Source organism: Camponotus floridanus, unplaced genomic scaffold (genome assembly GCF_003227725.1).
Source record: "Camponotus floridanus strain SB8 unplaced genomic scaffold, Cflo_v7.5 scaffold6, whole genome shotgun sequence".
Taxonomy (NCBI): domain Eukaryota; kingdom Metazoa; phylum Arthropoda; class Insecta; order Hymenoptera; family Formicidae; genus Camponotus; species Camponotus floridanus.
The window spans coordinates 3,976,536-4,000,090 of record NW_020229769.1 but is presented as its reverse complement, the minus strand read 5'-3'; the positions used below and the strand labels follow the sequence as shown (position 1 = coordinate 4,000,090).

The 23,555-nt window shown below is 37.4% G+C and overlaps 1 protein-coding gene across 10 annotated transcripts in view; it reads right to left on the bottom strand.

Moving 5' to 3' along the window:
• Positions 1-23,555, bottom strand: part of LOC105251079 (RNA binding protein fox-1 homolog 2) — a 262,872-nt gene that overhangs the window by 50,008 nt on the left and 189,309 nt on the right. For 8 of the 10 annotated variants that reach the window (XM_025412972.1, XM_025412973.1, XM_011257601.3 and 5 more), the window contains 2 exons: positions 15,673-15,765; positions 2,468-2,522 (listed from right to left, as the gene is read on the bottom strand). In XM_025412972.1, coding sequence (XP_025268757.1) covers positions 2,468-2,522; positions 15,673-15,765 — 148 coding nt within the window. The remainder of the gene's footprint in view (positions 1-2,467; positions 2,523-15,672; positions 15,766-23,555) is intronic. The other 2 variants (XM_025412975.1, XM_011257604.3) reach the window with 1 other exon arrangement.

Genomic DNA, 23,555 nt, shown 5'->3' with positions numbered 1-23,555 from the left:
ATGTCCTTGAAATATTTTACGAAATTTAAAAGAGAGAAAAATTTGATAGTGATACACAGAAAAAAAGGACATTCTTGTTTTGAAAATATATTTAGTTTTAACATGGAAATCTTGAAATGAGATTACGTTAATTAAAGAAAAATATAATTGCTTGAATAATTGCTTACTCGAATGAAGCCATTTTTATATAGTTCAATCGAGAAAAATATGTTCTTATGATTTAAGATTTAATTTTCTTGAATAGAAAAAAAACAATGTTAGATAGAAAATAATATTTTTAAATCAAAGATTATAAAATAATTTTCTTAAAGTAGAATTAAATAATTATTCTTGAGATGACAATTATAATATTAACATAAGACTATAACATTATTGAAATTTAAAATTATTAAATTCTTCTAAGAAGATTACAAATTGTTGCGTATATACGAAATAATGAACGCGTTAATTTAAGTATATAAGTTTTGATTTGACACTTGTTTTTTTTCTGTGTACTTTAAATAATAAGATAATTATCGATGCTAATGTGTCAGAAATAGTACGAATAAAATTGAAAGAATACATAATAGGAATGCAGATCAGTTTGTATAATGTCATAGCCTTTCACGCAAGTTTGATTGGAATCATGGATGCGGTTATAATTAGAGACGTCGATGCCGTTATTCGTCCTTTGCGGGTTCGAAACTGCTGACAAGAAATTGTGTTCACGTTAGGAAACACTTGGCAACGCACGTTCGATCGTTATTACTGTTTCAAGTATCGATTATTTATAACCACATGCGCGCGTGCGAGTAGCTTGGCCATTTTGACCTGCAGAGATCGACATGAATCTTGGCTAATCTTCTCGCTCGAAGGAGATTCCGTTCGAAATTTGAATACGATGCATTTAGCTGAATCGTGACGACAAAAATTGCCGCAAACTAGGTCCTAAAATTCTTATTATTCTTTGTAATTTTATTGATATACTAAACTCTTGCGTTTGGATGTATTTTCTAATTTTTTTACGCCATAATATCCTTTAATTACACGTTATTATTAAATGCGATAATTTGTTAAACAAAGATCTTTGCAAAGCTTATTAATTGTGACCTAAAAACATTCGCTGGACTGAAGGACTTTATAGTGTAATCAGCGAAGAGCCTATTTGAGCAGTCACTTGGTTACGTAATACCACATATTTGCAATGTGTTCTCTTCGCAGCTGGTGGTCCGTCAAGTAATCCGGATTAAGCCGCAATTTAAATCGGGCCGTATGACCGGAACGGGGTTAAATTTAGTTTAAAACGCTCCGCCGAGTTCGTAATAGATGTACGCACAATGTAAAATTTAATACAATAAAAATATTTTATACGTACATATTTGTTAAAGAATTAAAGCAAAGGAAAACTTATAGCTCTCCCATAAAAATGTAACTTCAACTTTCAAATTCCGTTATATTGATTCTTAAAACAATATAGAACTTTATTCCTTTCCCACACCATAGGAAATAATGCTTAAGATTCCATATGTAAATGTATGCATATATTTTTTTCCGATATTCTTCGAATTTGAATTTCAGATTCACATGCCTATAAATAAAATCTATTCTTGAAATAGAAAATAAGTAGAATATTCGCGCGTATGTGTACGCATACACGTACACGCATAAAATTACACGTAATATATTTTTGTCCGCCTTTACCGAACAAATTTCACACTCCGGTGCGTGGCAAAAGAGAAGCGGAAAGGAAAATCGCGGAATTCAGAAGGCCACGCGCGCGAGATTTCTTTCGTCTATATTTCGCAATATAAGGGAAGACTCTTTCACATCTTTACGTTGGTAAAGTCGGGAACGAGCAGCCGCGAACGCAGAAAATGTACATTATTTCCCGCGGAAATAATCCCCGGGAAAATACTCGGCGCTCGGCGTTTGTACAGCATAAATCGTATGTGATAGAAATGATATACGGGCTATATTTTTTTTATTATTTCATACGATGGACTACACCGCGCGATCGACCATTTCGCGAACCACTTTCGAAAGCACGGTCGTATTTTTCTATCGCGAGTTTCCGCTGCGTTTCATGAAACTTCAATTTCACGCATCAAATATCCGCGAGCATAATTTTTTTTTGCGCGCGCACAATGCATATTATATACATTTATAATCCCCGAATATAATCTTACGTTAAAAGAGAAGAAGGTCCAGTTCTCCTCAAAATGTCTCGGTTGTGCAATATTTTCAAAATAATTAAAAGCGCGAGCAAAATTCATTTTAATTATGTTCCCGGCTTTTTTCGTAATATCTCCTTGCATTGTACGCGTATAATCCGGTAAATCTGCGCAACGCGTTGTATGTACGATGTTTAAGCTCTAATGGAACTCTGTCGCAGTGCTCGGGGCGTTCAAGTATTAAACGGCCCGAGAGGAAACTGCGTAGAGAGTGAAAGTTAGCGAGAGATAAAAGTGATAAGAAAGTTTCGACATACCGTTCGGAACCGTCGGCGGCTTTTTCGTCTGTACCCTCGCTGTTGCGTTGTTCACCTGTCGAATTGTAAGAAGAAGCATTTATTAGAACACCCGAAACTTCTCTCCAATTCGCGAGAGATTTCTATCTAATATCGTCCAACTTGGGAGAGTCGCGCGTGGTCACATTTCTAGGTCGTATTTTCTTTATCGCGTTAAGAAAAACCATTATATGTGAAATATACGAAAGGAAAACTTTCGAAACTTGGTACTATCAACGAGCAATTAAAGTAAAAAAGTGTAAAAATATTTTCGCGATTTGATAAGAGATAATTTTTCACAATGAAATATTTATGTAGATGAAACAGTTTAATATTAAACTTTAATACGAACGTGATTATAATTATTAACCAAAATAATAATGAGGCAAATTGCGATTGTATGAAAGAGGCGCAATCACGATGGAGGTATACATCTGAATCGAATGAAATCTGGGAAACTTTGACAATTTTACGGGACCACGCGCGAGTCCTGTAATCAAATATGCGTTGTTCGATGCAGAATTGCATTTGCACAATTGGACGCAATTTGTATTGCGGTTCTAAATGTGTTTATTATGTGAAATTTTTAAATTGCCTCAAAATGCGAATTATTCTGCATCGTACACGAACTATTATGAGCAATATTTAACAAACGATTAAAAATTGTATGCAATTGCACGTTCTTTTCGATTTTTCAACATTTTTTTCGACAAGTTTTTTCGAATAAATTGCCTACGTATCAACTTCTTTGTGATCGCTTTATATCGATATATCATCCGCTCAATAAGTTTTGAACGTGCAAACGCAACAAGTTTTCACTTGAATTTAGATATTGTCTTTTACCGCTAGAATTTGGCTTCTGATACGCAAATTTGTAATTATAAATTAATCAATTTATCAATTTAGAAAATAATTCAGGATTAATTCAATTCTTGTATCAATTCTAATATCTGTAAAATGTGTATCGCATCACAAATTAACGTATCAATATACCTTGCGTCCAAATTCAAGGAACATTATTCTATAAGCGTTAGTATAAATATATAACAATATGTAAAAATCTCTCTTCAAGGAAAAGGAGATTTTTGTCTTTTATTAGCTTCCAACTTGCAAAATAATACATTTATCAGTATAAGATAAATTCTAAAAGCTTAAACAAAATAAAATGATTGTCAGAAACAAAAATCATAACGATAAATACATTCTCGATATATGTATTTAAAATATTTTATGCAAGATTGAAATTTATATTTTCGAGCAAAACAGATACGTACAAGAAAATGATTTATTAAATTTAGCGTTACCGTTATTTTACAAGTTGGAAACTGCAAAAACTTTGACGGTCGACGAATTTAACGCTTCGATAATCAATCATTTGTTGTTCAGTAATGTCTTCATTATTCACCTTATATCTATCGCTTTTTAATAAATGTCACAATATTGTACATTATGGCGTATTATCTGTGAATTAAATATCGACAGTAAAAACGGTTTTAGTCAGTGAATCGCGCGCCGACAAATGCGCCGACAATACATGTATAAATAACGCGCGAACAATTCTCGCATTTAATCTCGTCGACCTGCAAAGAGAGCTTTGCATGCGCGTCAATTGTCGAGGGAGAGGGCGAGCGCGACAACGCGGTTAAATAAAAGTCAACCCGACGTGTCGAAGGGCGCAACTAATTTCTTTTATTACGCGCCTTACGGATATCAATTACGCGAGACAGTTAAATGAAAGCAATAAAAAGGAGGAAAAAAGAAAGAAAACCGATTTGCCCCGTCGCGTCAGTCAGCTGCTCATTCCTCTCCCCCTTTCTCTCCTTTCTCCTTCATGACCGAGAAAACAATGGCAAGTCTTCCGGTAGATTTCCGATTATTTCAATTTCCCTCAAGTACTTTCGCGTCTGGCGAAAAAGGACGAGTTTCCGCGGGTGGATCGCGACTTGTTTCGTTCTTTATCGAACGCTTTTTTCGCTTACCACGGGCTCTTCCGTTTCGCTTTTTATTCTACCTACCTGCCTACCTACCGATCTACCCGCCTTTTCGTTTTCCTGCCCCACTTTGCGTCCACTTCAGCCCTTCAAAGGATAAAGAAGGGTTCCGTCGAGATACAAAAAAATTTGCTACATCGTAGAGTATCGTATCGCGTACATTTCTACACTTGAAACAGCACGAAAATGGATATCGATTCAGCACAAATGTTTCCCGAGGCTGCTTAAAATATCTTTCTTTCTCTTTGTATATAATTTTAATAATTAAATTAAGATAAGCAAATCAGTCTGCGAAATAAATCAGAGCAGCAAAAATTCTGTAATTCTGTTACTCGTTCAATTCTCGTTGATATATTAACTAAGTCATGTATATATTATTTACGCGAATCGTTTTTATCATTTAATTTATCTCTGTCGTATAATCTCAATTATATAATTTATCTCTATTTATTATTTCAATTTTTCTATTATTATTTAAATGACTGAAAACAGAATTTCGCGCGTTACGGAATTTTTCAAACGTCAGGAAGCGTTTTTCGCAACTGTGATTGATAAATAAGAGATTGACGTGCCTCGAATTCACAGGAAACGGATCTTGAACAGCGTATCGACTCTCACGAGGATTGTGAATTACGGGCTTTATCCAGGGCCAATCACACCGACTAGTGCAGCGCATTGTCGAGCAATTTGCATTTTACGATCTTGTTTCCAGCAACGAGGATTTGCCGCTATCGTACATCTCACGGCACAAGTAGCATAGAGTTAAATGAACATTGTTAGTAAAGAAAACTGTCGATAAAAAGAGAGGGTTGCCAAAGAATACGAAAGTTCACGTAATAAAATCTGTTCATCTCATTTTTTCTAAAAATAATAAATTATTTGAATAATTATTATATATATTTCACAAAACCATTAAGATAATTTTTTAATTATCTAAGCTTTTTTTAATGCTATTAAATAATATGCAATCCCATCGTAGCAATTATTTTTAAATGCACGTCGCACATTAAACCATACATGTTTTACATAATAATTAAGCGTCTGTGTGCATACATATGTATGCATACGAGCATTGTTCCGATACAACGAGATAAACTGCAAAATTTTCGGTTCCGATTTAGAAATATTGTTGAGCAAAATAGATTTGAGTGTTTTTCATAAATTTTTTTTCAAAAAAAAAAATTGGATTCCTATCGGATGATGCGTTGGATATCGTTATGCGCAATGCTGCGAGATGCAGCGGATGCAAAAACTATGCGGGAGTTGCACTTTAACGAATAAACAAACGAGCGAAACGCGAGCCGACGTTTGAGAATCAATCCCGGTCGATAATAAACAAGCGTGTCCGTGCGTGAGCTACCTTGCTCTGGCAAACAATTGCGGCACGATGGGCGAATTTTTGTTTGCCGCGTCCCAGAATCAGCGTATCGCATTCACTGGATTCAACCGACGGAAAGCATCGCGCATCCAGCGATTGTTTTGCAAATTATACCAGCGGATATTAATGACATCAAGCTGAAACCGACAGGCAATTTCAATTTCGATTGAATGTTATCCCTCTCGCATTCTTAAATAAATAGATGTGATGTACACGTTTCGATCAAATGTCATGTATAATAATCGTTGATCCAAAATTGTACCAATTGCAATAACAAGATAAAACGAAAAGATAGTGTGTATATATATATATATATTGCGATAAAAAATCATTAATATAAAAAATATATATTGAAAAATATTATAATATATATTAAAAAATATTGCAATATTTTCTTAAATATAGAGATGACGAGATCTTGAAAAAAAATGTTGCAATCATATAAAGTAGATCACTATTTTTATCGAGCTGCCAATTTTTGTTATAGAGAGTATCGTAACTAATATTAGCATATTAAGTGTTGACCGCAATACAGTGTTATAATGAATACATAAATATATAAATATATTAAGCAGATTTTAACTCTCAAAATAAAAATATCGAGATATATCTCATATCATTCTCGCTTTTTTTTAATCGTCTCATTTGAATGCGCGAGAGAGATTTTAAAGAGACGATCTTATCTGTGACTTTATTAATTCGGCAAGAAAAAAGTTATGAATGTAGGCCGCTAAATAATATGCAAACAACAGGGTTGCGACGAAAAAATTCGTTTCGGTCTTGTTACGAGACTATCTATAATATGGAATAATGTACCGTCTAAAATTATGTATAAATCAATATTGCAAACTCCTCCACAAAATGCATTGATCAATGTCATCACGTATTTGACTCTAAATGATGCTTTGTATTATGTACAATTTTTAGACGACTGCAACATATGTATATAAGTAATAATCTACAAGAAATTACAATATATTTTATCTCGAAATAGAATAATTATAATGCAGATTAAACTCTTGCGATATGAAACTATATTTGCATTATCTTTCGAAATGATTAAAAAATTTAATAATGTAAAAATTTAATAATATAAAAATTTAATAATGTAATAAATAGTAAACCTACAAAGAATTTAACATTTTAAATAGGATTCCTCGTAAACTGAGTAGTACATACATAATGCAATTGACTGAGAGCATCGGATCGACGCAGGCAAAATGATTGCATTAATCAAGAGGGATCGGCATTCGAAGGATCTAACAATCGACGCGATTCTCCCCGGCAACTCCCGCCTGGAGGGAATCCGCAAATTTCCCGAGCACTTATGTCATTCCTCGGGAGTAACAGGGCTCGTCCGGAGCAGGCTCGACCAGGCTTAGGGAGCCGCTTGCGATCGAATGAGCGAAATGGCACTTTGGAAATTTCACGTAACCTCGCTCGCCTTCGACGAGCGGATATCTACATAAATTTGACTTGCTAAGGTCGAAAACTCGACCACCGACCAGTTGCGGGGGCTGACCGTTCGTGGATGGTGATAGGGTAGTACCTGTCGTTAATACCGGAAGCGATGTACGTAACCTATGACCACCTGCCGTTCGCTTCTACTAGGTCATGTTAGGATCGTGCGGCGAAATGTATGAGGTAATCGAAATCCTGCCCTCTCTCCTCCGTCTATCTTGCTTGCTTACTAACCCATGTCCGTGCTACACGGTGACCTTAATGGTAGTAGCTGCTTCGCCTCACTGTGCTTGATCAGCTAAATATTTTCATTTTTAATCCGCTTGTGCATAAATCACGCGTCATGCTGTTTTTTTTAAATATTTCTCCAATTATTTGCACATCTATAGCTTCTTATTTATGTGACTTCTTCGATTCTTTGATGAATTATATTGGTATAAGCGGATAAGCATAAGATATATTTTTTTTTTATTTTAAAAACTGATTTAATTTTTAAATTTTCGTTGTAAAAATTTCATTACAAAAATATAGTAAAAGATTAAATTCATATAATTCACTGATAGACTTTAATTGTCAATTAAATGAAAATCCGAAAAAATAACGGGAACAAGTTCTGTTTGTACATATTTCTCAAACACATGAGATGCAAGATATGAAAAAAAAAAAATGTTTCCTGAAAAAAATGTTTCCTCTTGTTCATATATTCTCTTTTGGGAGAATTTTCTTGACCGCGGTTGAATACTCGGAGTTACAGAATAGTGGCCATGGAAGTGCTTGCTCTTTCCCCAATTCCGCTTGGGGGACTGTATGAATTTTTCATGCACGATTTAATCACCGATTCGCCTCTAGCGTTACGTTTGTACGTTACCGCGAAAAGCATTGTCGCCCACCTTTCTCCCTCAGGCGATGTCGTCGTCGCTGACCCAGAATGTCGACTACTCCTTTGCATCTTCAGGAAGAGCTTTTTCCGACTCTAGTAGCCGACCATAGTCGTTCCGTCAAGGCTGAGCTCGTTAAGTTGCATTCACGTGCGGCAACTATAACTTTCTCTCGCGTTGATGTATATATATATATAAGTTTTTCGATTTTTAAGGATGTATTGGACCGTCTGTCTCAAAAGTTAATCCAAAGTACCAAAAAATTAAAGTTGGGCAGAATATGAATTCTAATTGATCAAAAATTTTTTAAAATCCACGAAATTATATTTCAAAGTATTCTTTAATATAAATAAGTCTTAATTTCCAAGAAAATGTTGCCACGTTTTATCATCGATATTGCGTCAAACCGATAATCATAGTTATTTTTTAATAATAATTTCAAAACGAGCAAGTAAATCGTTTGAAAACTTTGTGGGAATATTTTTACATGTATGAAGAATATAATATTACAAAATGAAATTTTTATCATTGTGTTTCTTTATAGTTTGCGAATAATTTATTACCTGTCTCTTGAACGTTTACCTAAGATCCTATGTTAAAACCGCAAAATTCAAAAATTAATAACTTTTAAAGGAGCAAGTAAAAAAATTTGAAATAATTCATGACGATTTAGAATGTTATTAAGAATGTTAAATTAAAAATTCACGGCGATCTCATTGATTGTAATATATCTCCAATACATCCTTCAAGATCTTCATTTCTTCACGCGTCGCGCGATAAAATATTTTTCTTACAAATTATATGTACATAATATATAATAAAATATAATATGTAATAAAATTTAATTAAAATATGCAATAAAATTTACGCATAAAAATAGATAAATACTCCGCATGCAAGTAAACTGCATTTTAATTTTTCTTCCCCTACATAAATTGCAGTGCATATATAACGTACGTGCACGTTAGAGTCATTATTCGATAACAACATGTCAGAATAATAATGATATTCTTTCTTCATCTCATTACTTATGTATTCGAGTTTATTGCATTTCTCGAGACATGCGTCAAAAGCATCTTGAGAAATTCCTCGCGCACTTGTAGTACATCGTAGAACTCGCGAAGTATTTATTTATTCGTCCTCGCTTTTCCCATGTTTCTCTTGATCTCCTGTCTATTTTAAATCATCTTACGACGGCATTAGCATTGCCATTATCCTTTTCCGCGTCTTCGACGGAACGACTCGGAATGTCAGTTTTATGCTAAAAGTGTATAAGAGCTTTTCTTTCGACGGGATTTCTTGTCGTTTTCTCCAGCAGTTCTTGCTCGTTAATCCGCATTCTTCGTCGACCAGGAGGTTGGTGTAATTCCAGTCTCCCGCAGCCTTTATGTCATTTGTCATGGCGAGCAATGAATCGCGCTGGATTACGTATTCGCGAGGTTGTTCCTTAGATCCTACCAGCTGAATTGCCATAAGCGCTTATCATTGCGTTCGATCGACCCGTTCGAACCTTCTCTGTGGATTTTCTGCGACACGCGACGCTTTTTGCGCACCGACGGATCTATCCTGCCTCTTATCAGAGACAAATGTTTGGCAGGAGTAACATCTTGATAATATCTCGACAAATAGCTACGTCGATAGAAAAAAGATCATCTTCTTCGTAATCTCAATTCGTCATCATCCGGAAAATTCAAAAGACATAGGAATATATCTTATTCGGGAGAAAGAAAAAGTGGATCAGCAGCGAAAATTTCATCACAGTTGATCTCAGAGAATTGCACGTGCTTAATTTTCCGAAACACTTTAATTCTTCGGAACGCAGTTACGATGAAAGATCGCGATATATCCTGGCTCTAACTCGATTATAAGGATTAAGGATCACAAGTCGTTTATGAAAAATCTGCGGAAATTGGAAAGAAAATAAAAAGAAAGAGGAAGTCGATGCAAGACTAGAATAAAGATGCGATCGAGCCTTTAGAAATATCAACGCTCGGGACAATACGATGATTACAAAAGATATTTCGTTAAAATAATGGGACATCGAATGCGATATCTGCTCGCATCTTGCCTTCTGTTGGTGAGCTTTAAACATGCGAATCTTTAAATATGTGATGATTTCTGCGCGAATGTCTCTCAGTTTGATATTCTTCGATTATCGAAAGTTACCTCCGCCTTCGTTTCCTTCCGAAATTCGCATCTCCATCTTTCTCGTTGCAAGAAACATAAATAGCTAACAAGACGAAATGAAAAGAGCCCTGGAATCGATAAATGAATTCGTCGATACGATACGAAACGCGCATTCGATGAAAAGTTCAGTCATGTGTCAGAGATTAATAATGGCGAGTGAAAGTCTGCCCCTCGATCGAGGAGAGAGATATAATATTCCTCTTTTTTCCTGATATACTCGTCGATTCGAATCAAATCGTGTACACTTCCACGTGTATCGTGTATTTTTCATATGAATTATGCTTCGAGAAAATTTATGCTTGGGAAAAACTTATAGACATGAGAATCAATACTCATATTTGCATTTACGTTTGATGATGATATTTACTGCCATTAGTAGATATATCTCTTTGCTATCGATTTATAAATAATGTAATTAATTTTTAATAAATAATATAATCGGTATAATTTAATTTATTCAGTATATTGTAATTTAAATTAATTTTATATATTTGAAGCTTTCGAATTTGAAATATTTTTCCTCAATTTCTCGATATTTTAAATTTTTATCTAAATCTCCATTCCTCAGTTTTGCCCATCGATTTCCTTAGTTTTGAAAGGATATATCGGGGACATGAACATGTCGTAATGAGCGACCTCAAATTTCACGAACGAGCGAGTTCGTTTCCCATCGAAGGGTGCAGATTGTGCGCTAAATTGCGCGTGAAATGTGAATACGCGCAGCTTGCTATCCCTCTTGTTATCCCGGAAAAAAAATAATCTCCGCCGAATTATGTTGTCGTTTCTTCGAAGACGAAAATAACGCGAAAAAAAAATATATATATATCATGTCACATTTTTAATCGATATATAAAATCAACGATCGATTTCGAGGGAACTCCCGCTATATTCAAAGATCCAATTTCTAAAGTCACTGAGTCGGATTAATGTCCAGAATTACTTAAAGCCGAAAAAAGAACCAGACAATAAAAAGTCACAGCGGCAATTAAAAAGTCTCTCGGGAGAGATTAGCTAATAAAGTACCCTTCTCCCACGGGGAACTTTGCGAGAAGTTCGCAACGGCTAATTGCGTTTCTCTTCAAATCTTCCACTCTCTCTCCTCATAATCGCTACAATGAACATATCGGTTTACGCGAATTTCGGGAAATTTCTCACGGGAATTCGACGCGAATTTTTATTCCGCATCCTCTTCGGGACTCCATCGGCTGGAAATTAACGGCGAGAAAGAAGGGAGGGAAAAAGGCGCGGTCTCTAATTTAAGGACCCTCCCTAATCTTTTCCGCAATTAAAATGCTACGTCACGTTTGTGAGAAAATTACGCGTAAAAGAATTCTCGTTAGAGTCCCTTCTTTTTTACCATTTCTTTGTCATCTCGTTATTCCCGACTGGCGTTCTAGTCTGCGCGCCCTTTTAACCTCTCACTCTTTACGCCGACTCTTAGAAAATTCAACAAAAGAACCTGGGTACTTAGTACTTGAGTAAAACAGGTCAAATGTCGTCGCGTAAGAGTGATGACGTATGAGATATAATCGTTCTAAAATTGCTCACGCATTGTAATTGACGACGCTGTGTGGATATGTAAAGGTCTTACACATGCTTTTCTCTTTGTTAAAATTCGATCGCAAGTGTACGCGAATAAAATGCAAATTGCTCGTGGAAGAAAAGCTCATTATCACGCGTAATTAACTGCTTTTGGATTGTTTCGGTTGCCATTTGCGAAAGTACTTGAGTTTCCGTGCGTCTCGCTATCTTACATCTATATAACTTACATAATTGTTATCTTAAATCTATTATTTTTTCCGTTGGTTATACCAGAAATTGTGAGTAATTTTATTTGAGGAGAAAGTAAGCGCTACGCGTGTGCCGGTCGAAAAAACAAATGAAAAGAGAGATTGAAAACATATTGTTAAATAAAAAAAAATATATATATATATATATACAGATCATAAAAATCATAAAAAATAAAACTAAAATAAACTCGCCGGTGACGAAGTATTCATGCAGCAGTTGTGTGTTTGTAATTATATTACATATATATTTGTTATTTCACAAATTTAAAAATATTTCTTTGTGATATAAAAACATAATTTTCGTACAAATTCTTTTATATAAAAGAAAAATAATAATATTTGCTTTTTGAGAAAATAAATCTGCGAGTTGTTGAGGAAAGCGATTTTTTTTTCACTCTTACTCCGAACGAATACCTCGTCAGAAACACATATGAAAGTATAATCTCCCGACAAAAAGCTGTCGGAAATTTCATTTACGCTAGAAATACGGAACGGGGGTGAGAAAAATAATCGAACAAAGGGGAGAAACATGAAAAAAAAAAAAAAGGAAAAGAAATATAAAAGGACTTAATCTACAAGTGAAAAATCGACCGTGGCACGGTTCTCGTGTATCGCGTGAGAGAGCGGGCAGTGCGAGTTGCATTTCTCATTATATACATATGACTCCGGTCTTTTTTGCTCGCCGGTAAACGATTCCCGCTGGTTTCCTTACCTTTTTTCGGACACTTTGCGAGGTCCTCTTTGAGTGGCCCCCTCAGTGTCCCACATGATCAGCGTATGCCCGTTTGTTTATCTCTCTCGCTCTTTCTCCCGACTGACCGACCGATCGATCGATCATCTGTTCATTTTTCTCTCTAGCGCTCGCTCTCTCAGATTTTTCAATCAACTATTCTCAGTACGAGTCTCTTTCGCTTGCTCTTTTCTATTTCTTTACTCGCTCTCTTTCTCTCGCGCAGAAGCTCTCTATAGGACAACAGGAGATCTGCGTGAGACACGACCGTATTTTGCGATTGTCCGTTATTTTGCTTTGTTTCGCATTTTCTTGGTTACTTTGTTTCTCGCAGTAGCCGAATCAGCCGCACAACGGGCCGGATTGTCCGATTAGCGGATTTTCCAGCTCCTTTGTATGCAATTCGTTTACTTGTCGTTCGACGATCGCATTGTTTCGAGCGCGTCCACCCCTTCAACTTCGTTCACTTTGCGCATCCGAGGTACCGCCAACGTGGATCTTTTTTCCGTTTCTCGTTTAACAAGGCCATTCTCAGACGTAGGATAACAATAATGCAAACGAGACTTTAAAACGTTCGACACACTTGAATGTGACGTCGAGAATCCACGTTGGCAAGCAATCCCGATGCGTCTCTTTCTATTCGCTTTGGGCATTATTCGAGGATTCTCGAGGCGAGGAAATTGGCAACGTTATTTTCCAAATCTGTCACGAGAAATTTTGTTTACCGATTTAAGGGAGAATGCGTTTAGAATAATCCGTTTGAAATTCTCGCTTCGAAAATTCGTACAATCTTACAAAATCGTATATTGAAAAAGATTGAATTTCCGAGAGCTTTAATTGAACTATTAAAGCCGCCGTAAAAAGAAGCCCCTGATCAAACAGAAACGTCACCGTCGGACCGGAAAAAATCCGAAGAAGTAATCACTGACCGTGATTTAAGAATATAATCCTATTACGTCCGAAAAGCTATATAATGACGACAGAGAGAAGACGCGCCGGATCTTCGGAAGCAATTTCCCTCGCGTCGTTCTTTCGACAATCCTTTCAAAGCACGAAGAAAAGAGAGAAATCGACGACGACAAATCTCTTCATTAGCTCCACCGAGATATTAAATTTTAATTGAAATAGATATAGAGACGTTTGAAAAAGCCCCGACTCGCGCATTTACGTAATATCGAATGGTATTCAAAAGCGGGATTGTCAGTTAAATGAAACTAAAGCGATGGCGACGCGCACGAGACCGACAAGCAGCTTCGGCGGCCACGAGAAGATAACTAATCGAGTTGTTCAATTAGGCTAAACCGTTGTTGTTTGGTATCAGCATCGACGCAGCAGATGCTGCGGTTATCGCGGTGGTAGCTGAGAGCTATGAAAGCCATATGTATGATCAAAGCTGAGAGCCTGTCTGTACCGCAGACGAAAATGTCAAGATTTTTGAGTGCAGCAAGAATCGAATTATTACACGTTATGCAGATAGTGATTTTTAATCCCAATCTAAATAATCACGAGACAAGATAAATAAATTACTTGATTAATTTATCCGATTAAATTTATCAATTATTTCATTATTAATATTATGTTACTATTACTTTGCCGTATTTGATCGCCTCGTTTATCCTCCGATCGATCCGACAGAGCTTTGTCAAATTCATACGTAATTATTGAACGAAATGAAGTTAGTTGGACGATTACGCGAAGGTAATTCCGAGCTCGAACTATTCTAATAAAATAATCGTTTGTTACAAATTTTTATATAAACGCGCACGTTTCAAGATTCTATTAGGATATTATAGAACAAAAAAGCGTACAAAGTGACTCGCAGGTGGATCGTTCGCTGGGAAGGACTTTCTCCTGTAGCGATTTTCACCGATCAAGTGGCCGGTCAATCGAAAAGAGAATTTGATGATCATTCGAGGCCCTCGAGCGGAGATCGAGCCTCGCAATCGATGGCTCGCCACTCGTTGATCCAATCGAGTGGCCATCAATCAGCTTGATCCAGGCCACGAGAGAAATCTCTTACTCTTGACTCCCCTCCTCTCCACCTCTTCGCAATTCGATTCTCTATTCTAGAGCCCACGAAATTACCTCGCGTTTGGTTAATTACCGCGATCCAGCCGTCTCCCTCTCTTTCCCGGATAAAAAGCTCCGTCGAATCGCGAGAGACGGACTGTCGATATCTCGAATCCGTAGCCGTTTCGCGCAAAACGTGATCTACGATTACGTTACGATTTACTCCAGTCCGATATCTCGATCGCATCCCGCGATTTAACTCTAGTTTCTTACTCTAATTTATTACTTCTATTACCTTCGAGTCAGCCGCGCATCCATCTTCTCTTTTTACATCAAATATGCAAATAGCGCAATAAATGAGATATCAACGGCGATGAATTAACAACAGCTCCTTGTACATATCATATCACTAATTGTGAGCCAATAAATATTCAAGAAACTTTAGAATCGCGATAGATGGACATTCGTCGGCTCGAAGCTGACTTAAAATTATCGGGCGATCACGATATTTCGTCGAGAAGAAATTCGCGTCTTGAGAATGAATTTATTCGAAATTTATCCGTAAGATCGAACGAGTCGAGAGCTATCGTGGTCGCCGGTTTACGTCACGACGAGGGCGCGCATCTTCCGATGCGCTCACTCGACTTCCCTGAAAGAAAACACATCTATACGAAATGGATTAATGGCGATGTATATATATATGTATGTATATATATATATATATATATATATATATATAAGTATAAGAAAATTCATGCACACCTCAATCTTTCTGCCCTCAACCACGGTGCCGTGTAGCCTCTCACGTGCCCGGTCCGCGTCAGCACTATTTGCGAATGTTACAAAACCGAATCCCTGCATGCAAGGACAGACAAAACAACATGCATTAAACTCAACTTACAGACTGCCAGCGCTTCGCAAAAAGCCGACTGGCTGGGCCGACATTTCGTCTTTGCGCGCGCGCGCACACATATAATACGCGCGCGCGCTATTATGCGTTATATCACGTATACATATGATATATGTACACGTTATATGGGAAGGTGGGAGTGCACATATGTAGGGAATCTCCGAAGGAGATTGCCGGGGCGCGATATCGGGGGAAGAGAGAAATTATTTCCCACTCTTTCGTTCCACGACGATCTCATTCATTTCGATAAAACGGAAAAGAGAGCGCGTCCCCGTCGATGTTGTTATATTTCGTTGTATTGTATTTTTTTCGAAATGTAAGAATTTGGACAAAGAATGTTAGATTCGCGTGAAATCGTTCAAGATTCAAGAGATATAATTGTAGGAATATTTATTCTCGATTTACTTAGCTTCGAATTATAAAGATGTGCTTCGTGTTTGTGACGTTTAGCTCTTTATACCTTTAATTTTTCGACAGATTTTCGAGAAGAATATCGTATAACTGGGGTTTCGGACGGAGATCGATCTTCCATCGAGAGATGGAAGATGCAGAGAGCTCGATTCTTCCGCCTCGTCGCGGGTGACCGGCTTCTTGTACTTTTCTCTCTCTCTTTCTCTTTCTTTCTTTGAACCCTTCCGTCACCCTCAACCCTTCGACGGCGGTCTTATTTATTTCTTTGATGCACTACATCTCTCTCTTTAGATCAACCGATATATATATATATATATATATATATATATATATATATAATATAAGCCTCGGAAATTAATTAATTCATGTTTCTCAATATATACGTACATATATATATTGAATTAATTTCCGAGGCTTCCTTAAGACGTGAAAAGACAGAGTCAAATTTTGTCCCATTTATTTTGTATTCCTTTTATTTCACTATCACAAAAATAGACATCCATTGCTATAATAGCAACTATTGCTCTTCTATAATTTACGTTTTATTATTTCATACTTTTGGAATAAAATTAAAATTGCATGTTTACTAACGCCCGGAAATAAAAACTGCATCATTAATGTAAAATAATCGAGTTTAGAAACATATAATTATTAAAATACGTTAAATGTCATAAAGAGAGTCTTTAAAATATATATATTTAATCACATAATAGCACATAGAGAAATTTGCTTAATTTAATTTAATTATCCTTAATATTCTGCTTGATGTATTCTGTCAATCTAAGGAATCTGCGAAATAAAAATTCACGCAAAACGTTTGATTTTTTTTTTTTTCGAGCCAAGGGTTTGGAAGGGTTGAGAGTCTTCAGAGTGTCAAAATCGCGGGGATGTATTCGGGGTCGCGTAAAGTTCCTCCTTTATTAAACTATTTCTTTTTCTTTAACAGGATAGGGGATACTTTTTCGAAATGTCGACGACCAGGGGGTCTGCGAGCGCCTCATACTGCTTACGGAGACGCACCAAACAACGTGCAACAAATAAGTAGATATAAAAATCATGGTAAGAAAATCATGGTCATGATCACATTAATCATCTCATTATCATATCATATCGTATCATGTCATACCACGGTCATCGTCATATCATTAAAGACGCTTGCTTGTATCAAGAGGTGCGTGTACGAGGGGGGGGAAAAAAAAAAAGAATTTAATCGGAAGGGGACAAGTTAGACACGCGTGAAGGAAAGTGTGAGGGACAAGGCGAGCAAGGTGTACTGTGTACCGTGTGTCACGTGTGTTCCCGTCTATGCGCTATGAATTTTCATCGTCGTTACGAAAGACGGGGAATTGCGTGGGAGGCATAAAAAGATTAGAATCGAGGGTGTCGTCGAGAAGGAGACTTCGGTTCGACTCTGGAATATACGCGGCGATATCGCGGTGAACTGAATGGTGCACTGAAAAGCGAACTTCCTAGAAAGAGGAAGAAAGAGAAAGAGAGAGAGAGAGAGGAAGAGGGGGAGAGAGAGAGAAAGAGAGGTATTGATGTAGCACGTATCACGCTATCGCGTCGCGGAAGAACATGATTCCTGTCAAGGAAGGGCACGATCGATTGCGCCGCCTGCTCGAGAACAGTCAAGTTTCTCTGAAATGTGGCTACCGTAAGATATCGCCCTACGATAACACCGTCGATTTTGTTCCTTATCGCGCCATAAGTTCTCACTTGTTTTCGCATTCGCATTACTGAATATTATCGAAGGATCCCGATGCTCGTTATTCATGTTTTCGCAAGACTCCTACGATGTAATTCTATGATTAAAGTAAATAGTGGTATATCTAGAACATTTTTACGCGTAACCGATCGTGATCGATTGCGCTGTCGCAGGATATCAATTTCAGCCAGGTATTTCACTATGATAACGCCTTGTCGATATTATCCAGGTGACTCGTATCATCCCTGAAATATGACTTACTGTCCCTTGAACACGACTTTATCGAAAGCATGCTTGAATAACGGCATTACGTATATTAAAAGAAAATACTATCAATCATACTGTCATCGTTCTACACGTAAGGCATGAATTTTATTCATGAAGAGTTCAAGAATCAGAAGAATTAAATCACAGGCTAATTCTCCTAAACGAAGAAATTATTACCTAATCTGGATAATACTGTGTTCTAAATTCGCGTAAATTCCGTAATATACGAGCTTTATGTCGTAAGTGCGAGATCGAAATCGCGAGTGCTTTTACCGTTAAAAGGATTTAATCGAAGTTGGGGCGAAATCGAATTAACGGAATGGCAGCTTCTTCGTTAGCGGGGGAAAAAGAACGGCGGGATAATCGAGTTTCTTCCCTGTCCTTCGCTCGCGCCATCCGTTTCCATTCTCTTCGAGCGATGAAGCTGTTGTTAGAAGCGGTTACGGCTGTTGCCGCGGAAGATCGCATTAAAGCCAAATCAAGTACGGCGTCTGCCCGGCCGACGACGGTCAAGTTTTCTAATCAGCGACGAGAAACGACGAGGAGGACCTCTTGGCTCCTCGGAATACCGCGGAAAATGCGATTTATGAGTCGAACGTGAGAGAACTGAAGCTACGTGCGAGCACGAGAAAGTCCTGTCCGCGGCTATTTTTAGACCGCCGAGTCAACCTCCAGCGTTCTTTAATAATCCGCAATCGAGCCTTCCATGATAACCCAATAATTCTCTTAAACGATAGCCGGCACTCGTTATTAAATAATAAATACGGTTAAGAAGAGCGACGAAGATAGGTTTAGATCTCAAAGGAAAACGCGAGCGAACGCTTGCCAATGGCATCCCGAGAATTGTACGTGGATCAATGAAAGCAAACATTCTGTTAACAATCGTCAAACAGGCAGTTAAATTACAGTTGAGGTCTCGTTCGAGCATAACGCGCGATTCAACGTATAACAGTATCAATTATTGTCGCGAAAGGTACCGAGGACGCGTCTCGCAAAGTTAACTAGATCCAAACAGAGAAGATGTACACGGTAGATTCCTTTGTAACCGGAAATGGAGAACGACGTCCCGGGACAACCGAGACCGGGGCGAATAATTAACAACGCGGTCGGGCTCTTTGCACAGGTATCGTAGAATGTTGACACGGCCGGGTTTTTCAACCGTCGCTCTAACTAAAGTGTATTTAATGGCCGCCTGTAATTAAGAATTTATACTTCTTGTCGAAATATTTTTTTTTGTATTTCAGAAAAGATAGCGCGCAAAGCAAGCATATTCACGATGTAAATGGATTTTAATATATCTTGATTTATCTTAGACTTAGCAAGCCAGTCGTTCTCTGAAATTAATTAAGGAATACGTAAATAAGAGGTGATATCTGGCTTGTGCATAATTTACTAAAACTGCAAATTTTTGTACTTCAAATTTATAGTATCTCAAATTTTAACTATATTTTCATATCTGTATCTTTCTCATTTAAAAGAAACTTTTTAAATTTATAGAATTTTTCTTCTCTGCGCAAGTTGCTTAGTTAATATTTGTTAATAAAACGTCTGCGTTCGGATGATAATTTCGGACGATAAAATTTCAAATATATGTAACTTTCATTGTTGATGTTTGATTATTCGTGCGCGGATGATGATTTGCATGGGAATTATCGTCGAATAATGTCAATTACCGCGCGTGCGCGCCGATTTTCAGGACTCTAGAGCAAAAATACGATCCCGTTCGAACCGCGATAGGATTTATTTGCATATCCAATGCATACGCAACGACTTTTCCATCGCATAACCATGAATTTATTTCGGATCGTTAACAGTTTTCGAAGGAGAGTGCGATGAATTCGGTTGCTTCTCGTTTAATACTTTGGTATAATCGCGGCGTCGAGGCACGCGGAGGAAAAGAGGGGTGTAATATTCAAATCACTTTGTCATTATGAGAATATCATTACCGTAATATCTGTTTGATATGAGAAAATCTATCGAAATCCGTAATCCAGCTGTGCACGAGATTGCCGGGCCATGAGATTCTGTGATTTTTGCCGAAAATAGATCTAAAAGCTGGATTTAAACGATGAAAATGTGATCTAGATACGATAAGTATTCGATTAAAAATTCTCAATTTATGTCGATATCACATGCTCGAAAATTATAAGACAATTCTTGCAGAGATTACTTTTTTAATAAAACTTTACTTTTTTATATTTTTGCGCGATCAAACTAGAATCTATATGTGCACCTTATTGCGCTCGTCTGAAAGCGGTAATATCGACAAGTAAAATCTCGCATAAAATAGTTTTTAAACATGCCTGGCCTTTGTTATAATTTATCTAAATTATAATCAGAACCACACCGCATCGGAACAGAAAACGAAATAATAAAATCAAGATAATGCGAAGGCCTTAAACAAATGATTATCTCGATCCAGAAGTAAGAACCGGCGATATTTCGCGAAACAATCAACGTCCGTGTCATAATTCACGGAAAAAACTGCGGATTCGTCCGCAATCTCGACCGCGAGAGGAAGATCGTACGTGGGTGTATCGTGGAGATCTCTCGGCGGAGCTTCTTTTTCTTTTCAGTAATTTCCACGAGCATAAACGCGAACTAAAACCAGCAGATCGCGGCGCCCGCTCGTATTTCTTACGTCAAGCTCTCGCGCTCTCGTGACGAGATCGTGATCCCGGGCGAAAACCTTAAGCTCTCTTATCGAGCTTCGGAAAATTGCAGCTGGCGTGCACGCTGCGGGTATTCGAGAGGCACACACAAGCACCAGAAAATTAATCCTCCGCGAGTTCTATCGCGGGTCTCCTTTAGCGAAGCGTACGTATCGCCCTGTTTTCGCTGGCGCAAAGCTACAAGAGAAATTGTGACCTGAAACGATGTAAGCGTTTGTCAATTCTCCGCAACTTCATACACGGCTAAGTACTTAAGTTCTCGCTCAACGTCATAAATAAATCTCTCATAACAGTGTCGTAGTTGCGTAAGTTCCAACATTAGTCCTCTTAACATCCTTATTAAAGCGAAAAATAATTATTAAATAAAGCGAGCTTTTAAGACGATGAAGTACAAAGTTTTATATCACTTAGGAAAGTAACGAACGTTGTAATAACTGATACAATCGATGAGACTCTAAGAGACAACTGCAATCATCGAAATAAACTTTGAGTAAAAGTAACAACTAAAAGTAACAACTATTCGAGCTTCAAGATTATCGAGACGAATAATAATGCGCTGTGTCTTCTCAATCATTAATACCGTGATATCATTAGCTATAATTAATTAGTTTGAATTTCACTGAAAACCGCGAATTTCACGCGAATGTTTCGAGTTTCAGCGATCAGTTATTCGCAGCCATTCGTTTCAGGATGGCCTGTTTAACGAAGCCGCGCAATTAATCAAGGTCTGTATCAAAGAGGCCACGGCTTTCTTACATCGTTCTTCAAAACCGACAATTAACCACGAACATTCGTGAAATGAACCGATACGCTTGGCCATAATTAGTATACCTCGTAGATCGTCATCTTGCACGCTACGTTAAGAATTGAAAATAATATAACCGTAAAATCTAGCGCGCTAATTTTTATCTCGTCGCAGCTCGAGCATTTATTGCAGGATCAGCTGTTTTATATTCACTCTATAAAATAAACTATCGACTAAACATCTCATATAGAATATTTCGCGACAGAAATAACGAGTAAAAAAATAACAAATATAGGAAATTGCACATTATAATTAAATTGGATTACTTTCGATATTAAATTTCCGTTCATCTATCCTCTTTACCTTGTCTACATGTCTATATATTTTTAATATACAATCTGTCATAACTTACGACTTACAATTAGCCAAATTAACGAGCCGCGGAAGCTGCATCCGATTATTAAACCCGCGAGATATGAATGGACATTCGTTTGTCTTGCGAAAACAGGAAGCGATGCATTAATTGAGCATCGAGTGCGAGAAAATACTCATTAATCAGCCGAGACAACAACGGGAATTTTCCCGGTAGACGCGATAAAATGTGTGTATATACATCGTAGTCGCAAATACATCCGACAGCACGATGCGAAACACGATCGATTAATTACGCGGACTGTCGTGCCGCTGAAAACCAGGCGCAATAAGACGAGGACCGAAATTCCGCGAAATCGAGAACATTGTGTGGAAAGCCCCGGATGTGGTGTTAAAGGGCCACCTCGGTTCAGTTCTTGCGGTCGCGTCTGTTTAATGACTTGTGTCGCGCTCTTGCCGAGAATATGAGGTACAATGCAATGCGCTAATGTGACGTCATCCCGAGTATACTATATACTCGGCATTCCATCTCCATATATAAATCGCCACCGTCGGCCATTTGTTCGGTCTAAAATTGTGTTAAGCTATCAAATCTTCCATTTCCAGTATTTCCGGTGCATACGTAGTTTTTTGTATAATTTCATAGAAATGTTTAATAATAAAAAATTAAGGAAATTTTAATTGCTTTTCAACCCAGATTTAATTTTCCTACATGTTTCATTGCCTAGCAGAATTACGTAATGAAAATAATTAATCTTATGTAAATATAAAGGAAATTAATCTTCTTGATTGAAAGTATAAGCAGATAAAAAATAAGAACTTTTTTTACATTGTGCAAATTAAATCTTTGCGGAAAGTAAAATCTTCGTATCCTCGCGCAAAAATTGAAAATAAATAAAATAATCTTATTATGAATAAAAAAAATTTCTAATTAATACATTACATAAATTACAAAATTCCACACAGAAGCAGATGGAAATTTTAATCAAACTTTATTCGTATACGCCGATAAATCATTCAGGTATCTTGCAATATTTAATAATATTCGCAAGCAAGAAAATTAGCTTCACGTCCAAAGAAAACCCCACGCATTTATAATGATTTAGAAGATTATAGCATGAACATAACCGACCGAACAGACGGATGACGGGATACGCCGATGGCGTATGGAAGGATTATGACAAGTATGTATCCGCCTGCGCCATTAATACGGTACAGCTGATCGAGCACACATATTCCGGCTTGATCACAGTCGAACGTTTGTCATTAGATGACAAATGTCATTAATGGAAATCGGATATCGCTGGAAGCGCGCTTGGTCCAGAATTATTTCCCTTCTTTTCCTATCGCGCGCCATTATCTGTCGTCGTTGTAAAAAGTTTCAGTACCGAGCAGAGATGACTAACAGAGTACTTGAGCGTAATTTGCACCCTTTTGATTTAGGAACATTTTTCTCCACCCCTTCTCCCCCCTTCCCTGCTTCTTGCTGTTCCCTCCTCCGCGAAAATTCTCTCGAGGAGAAAAGAGCCGCGCGCATTCGTTCCGCTTTTATCGCCCGCA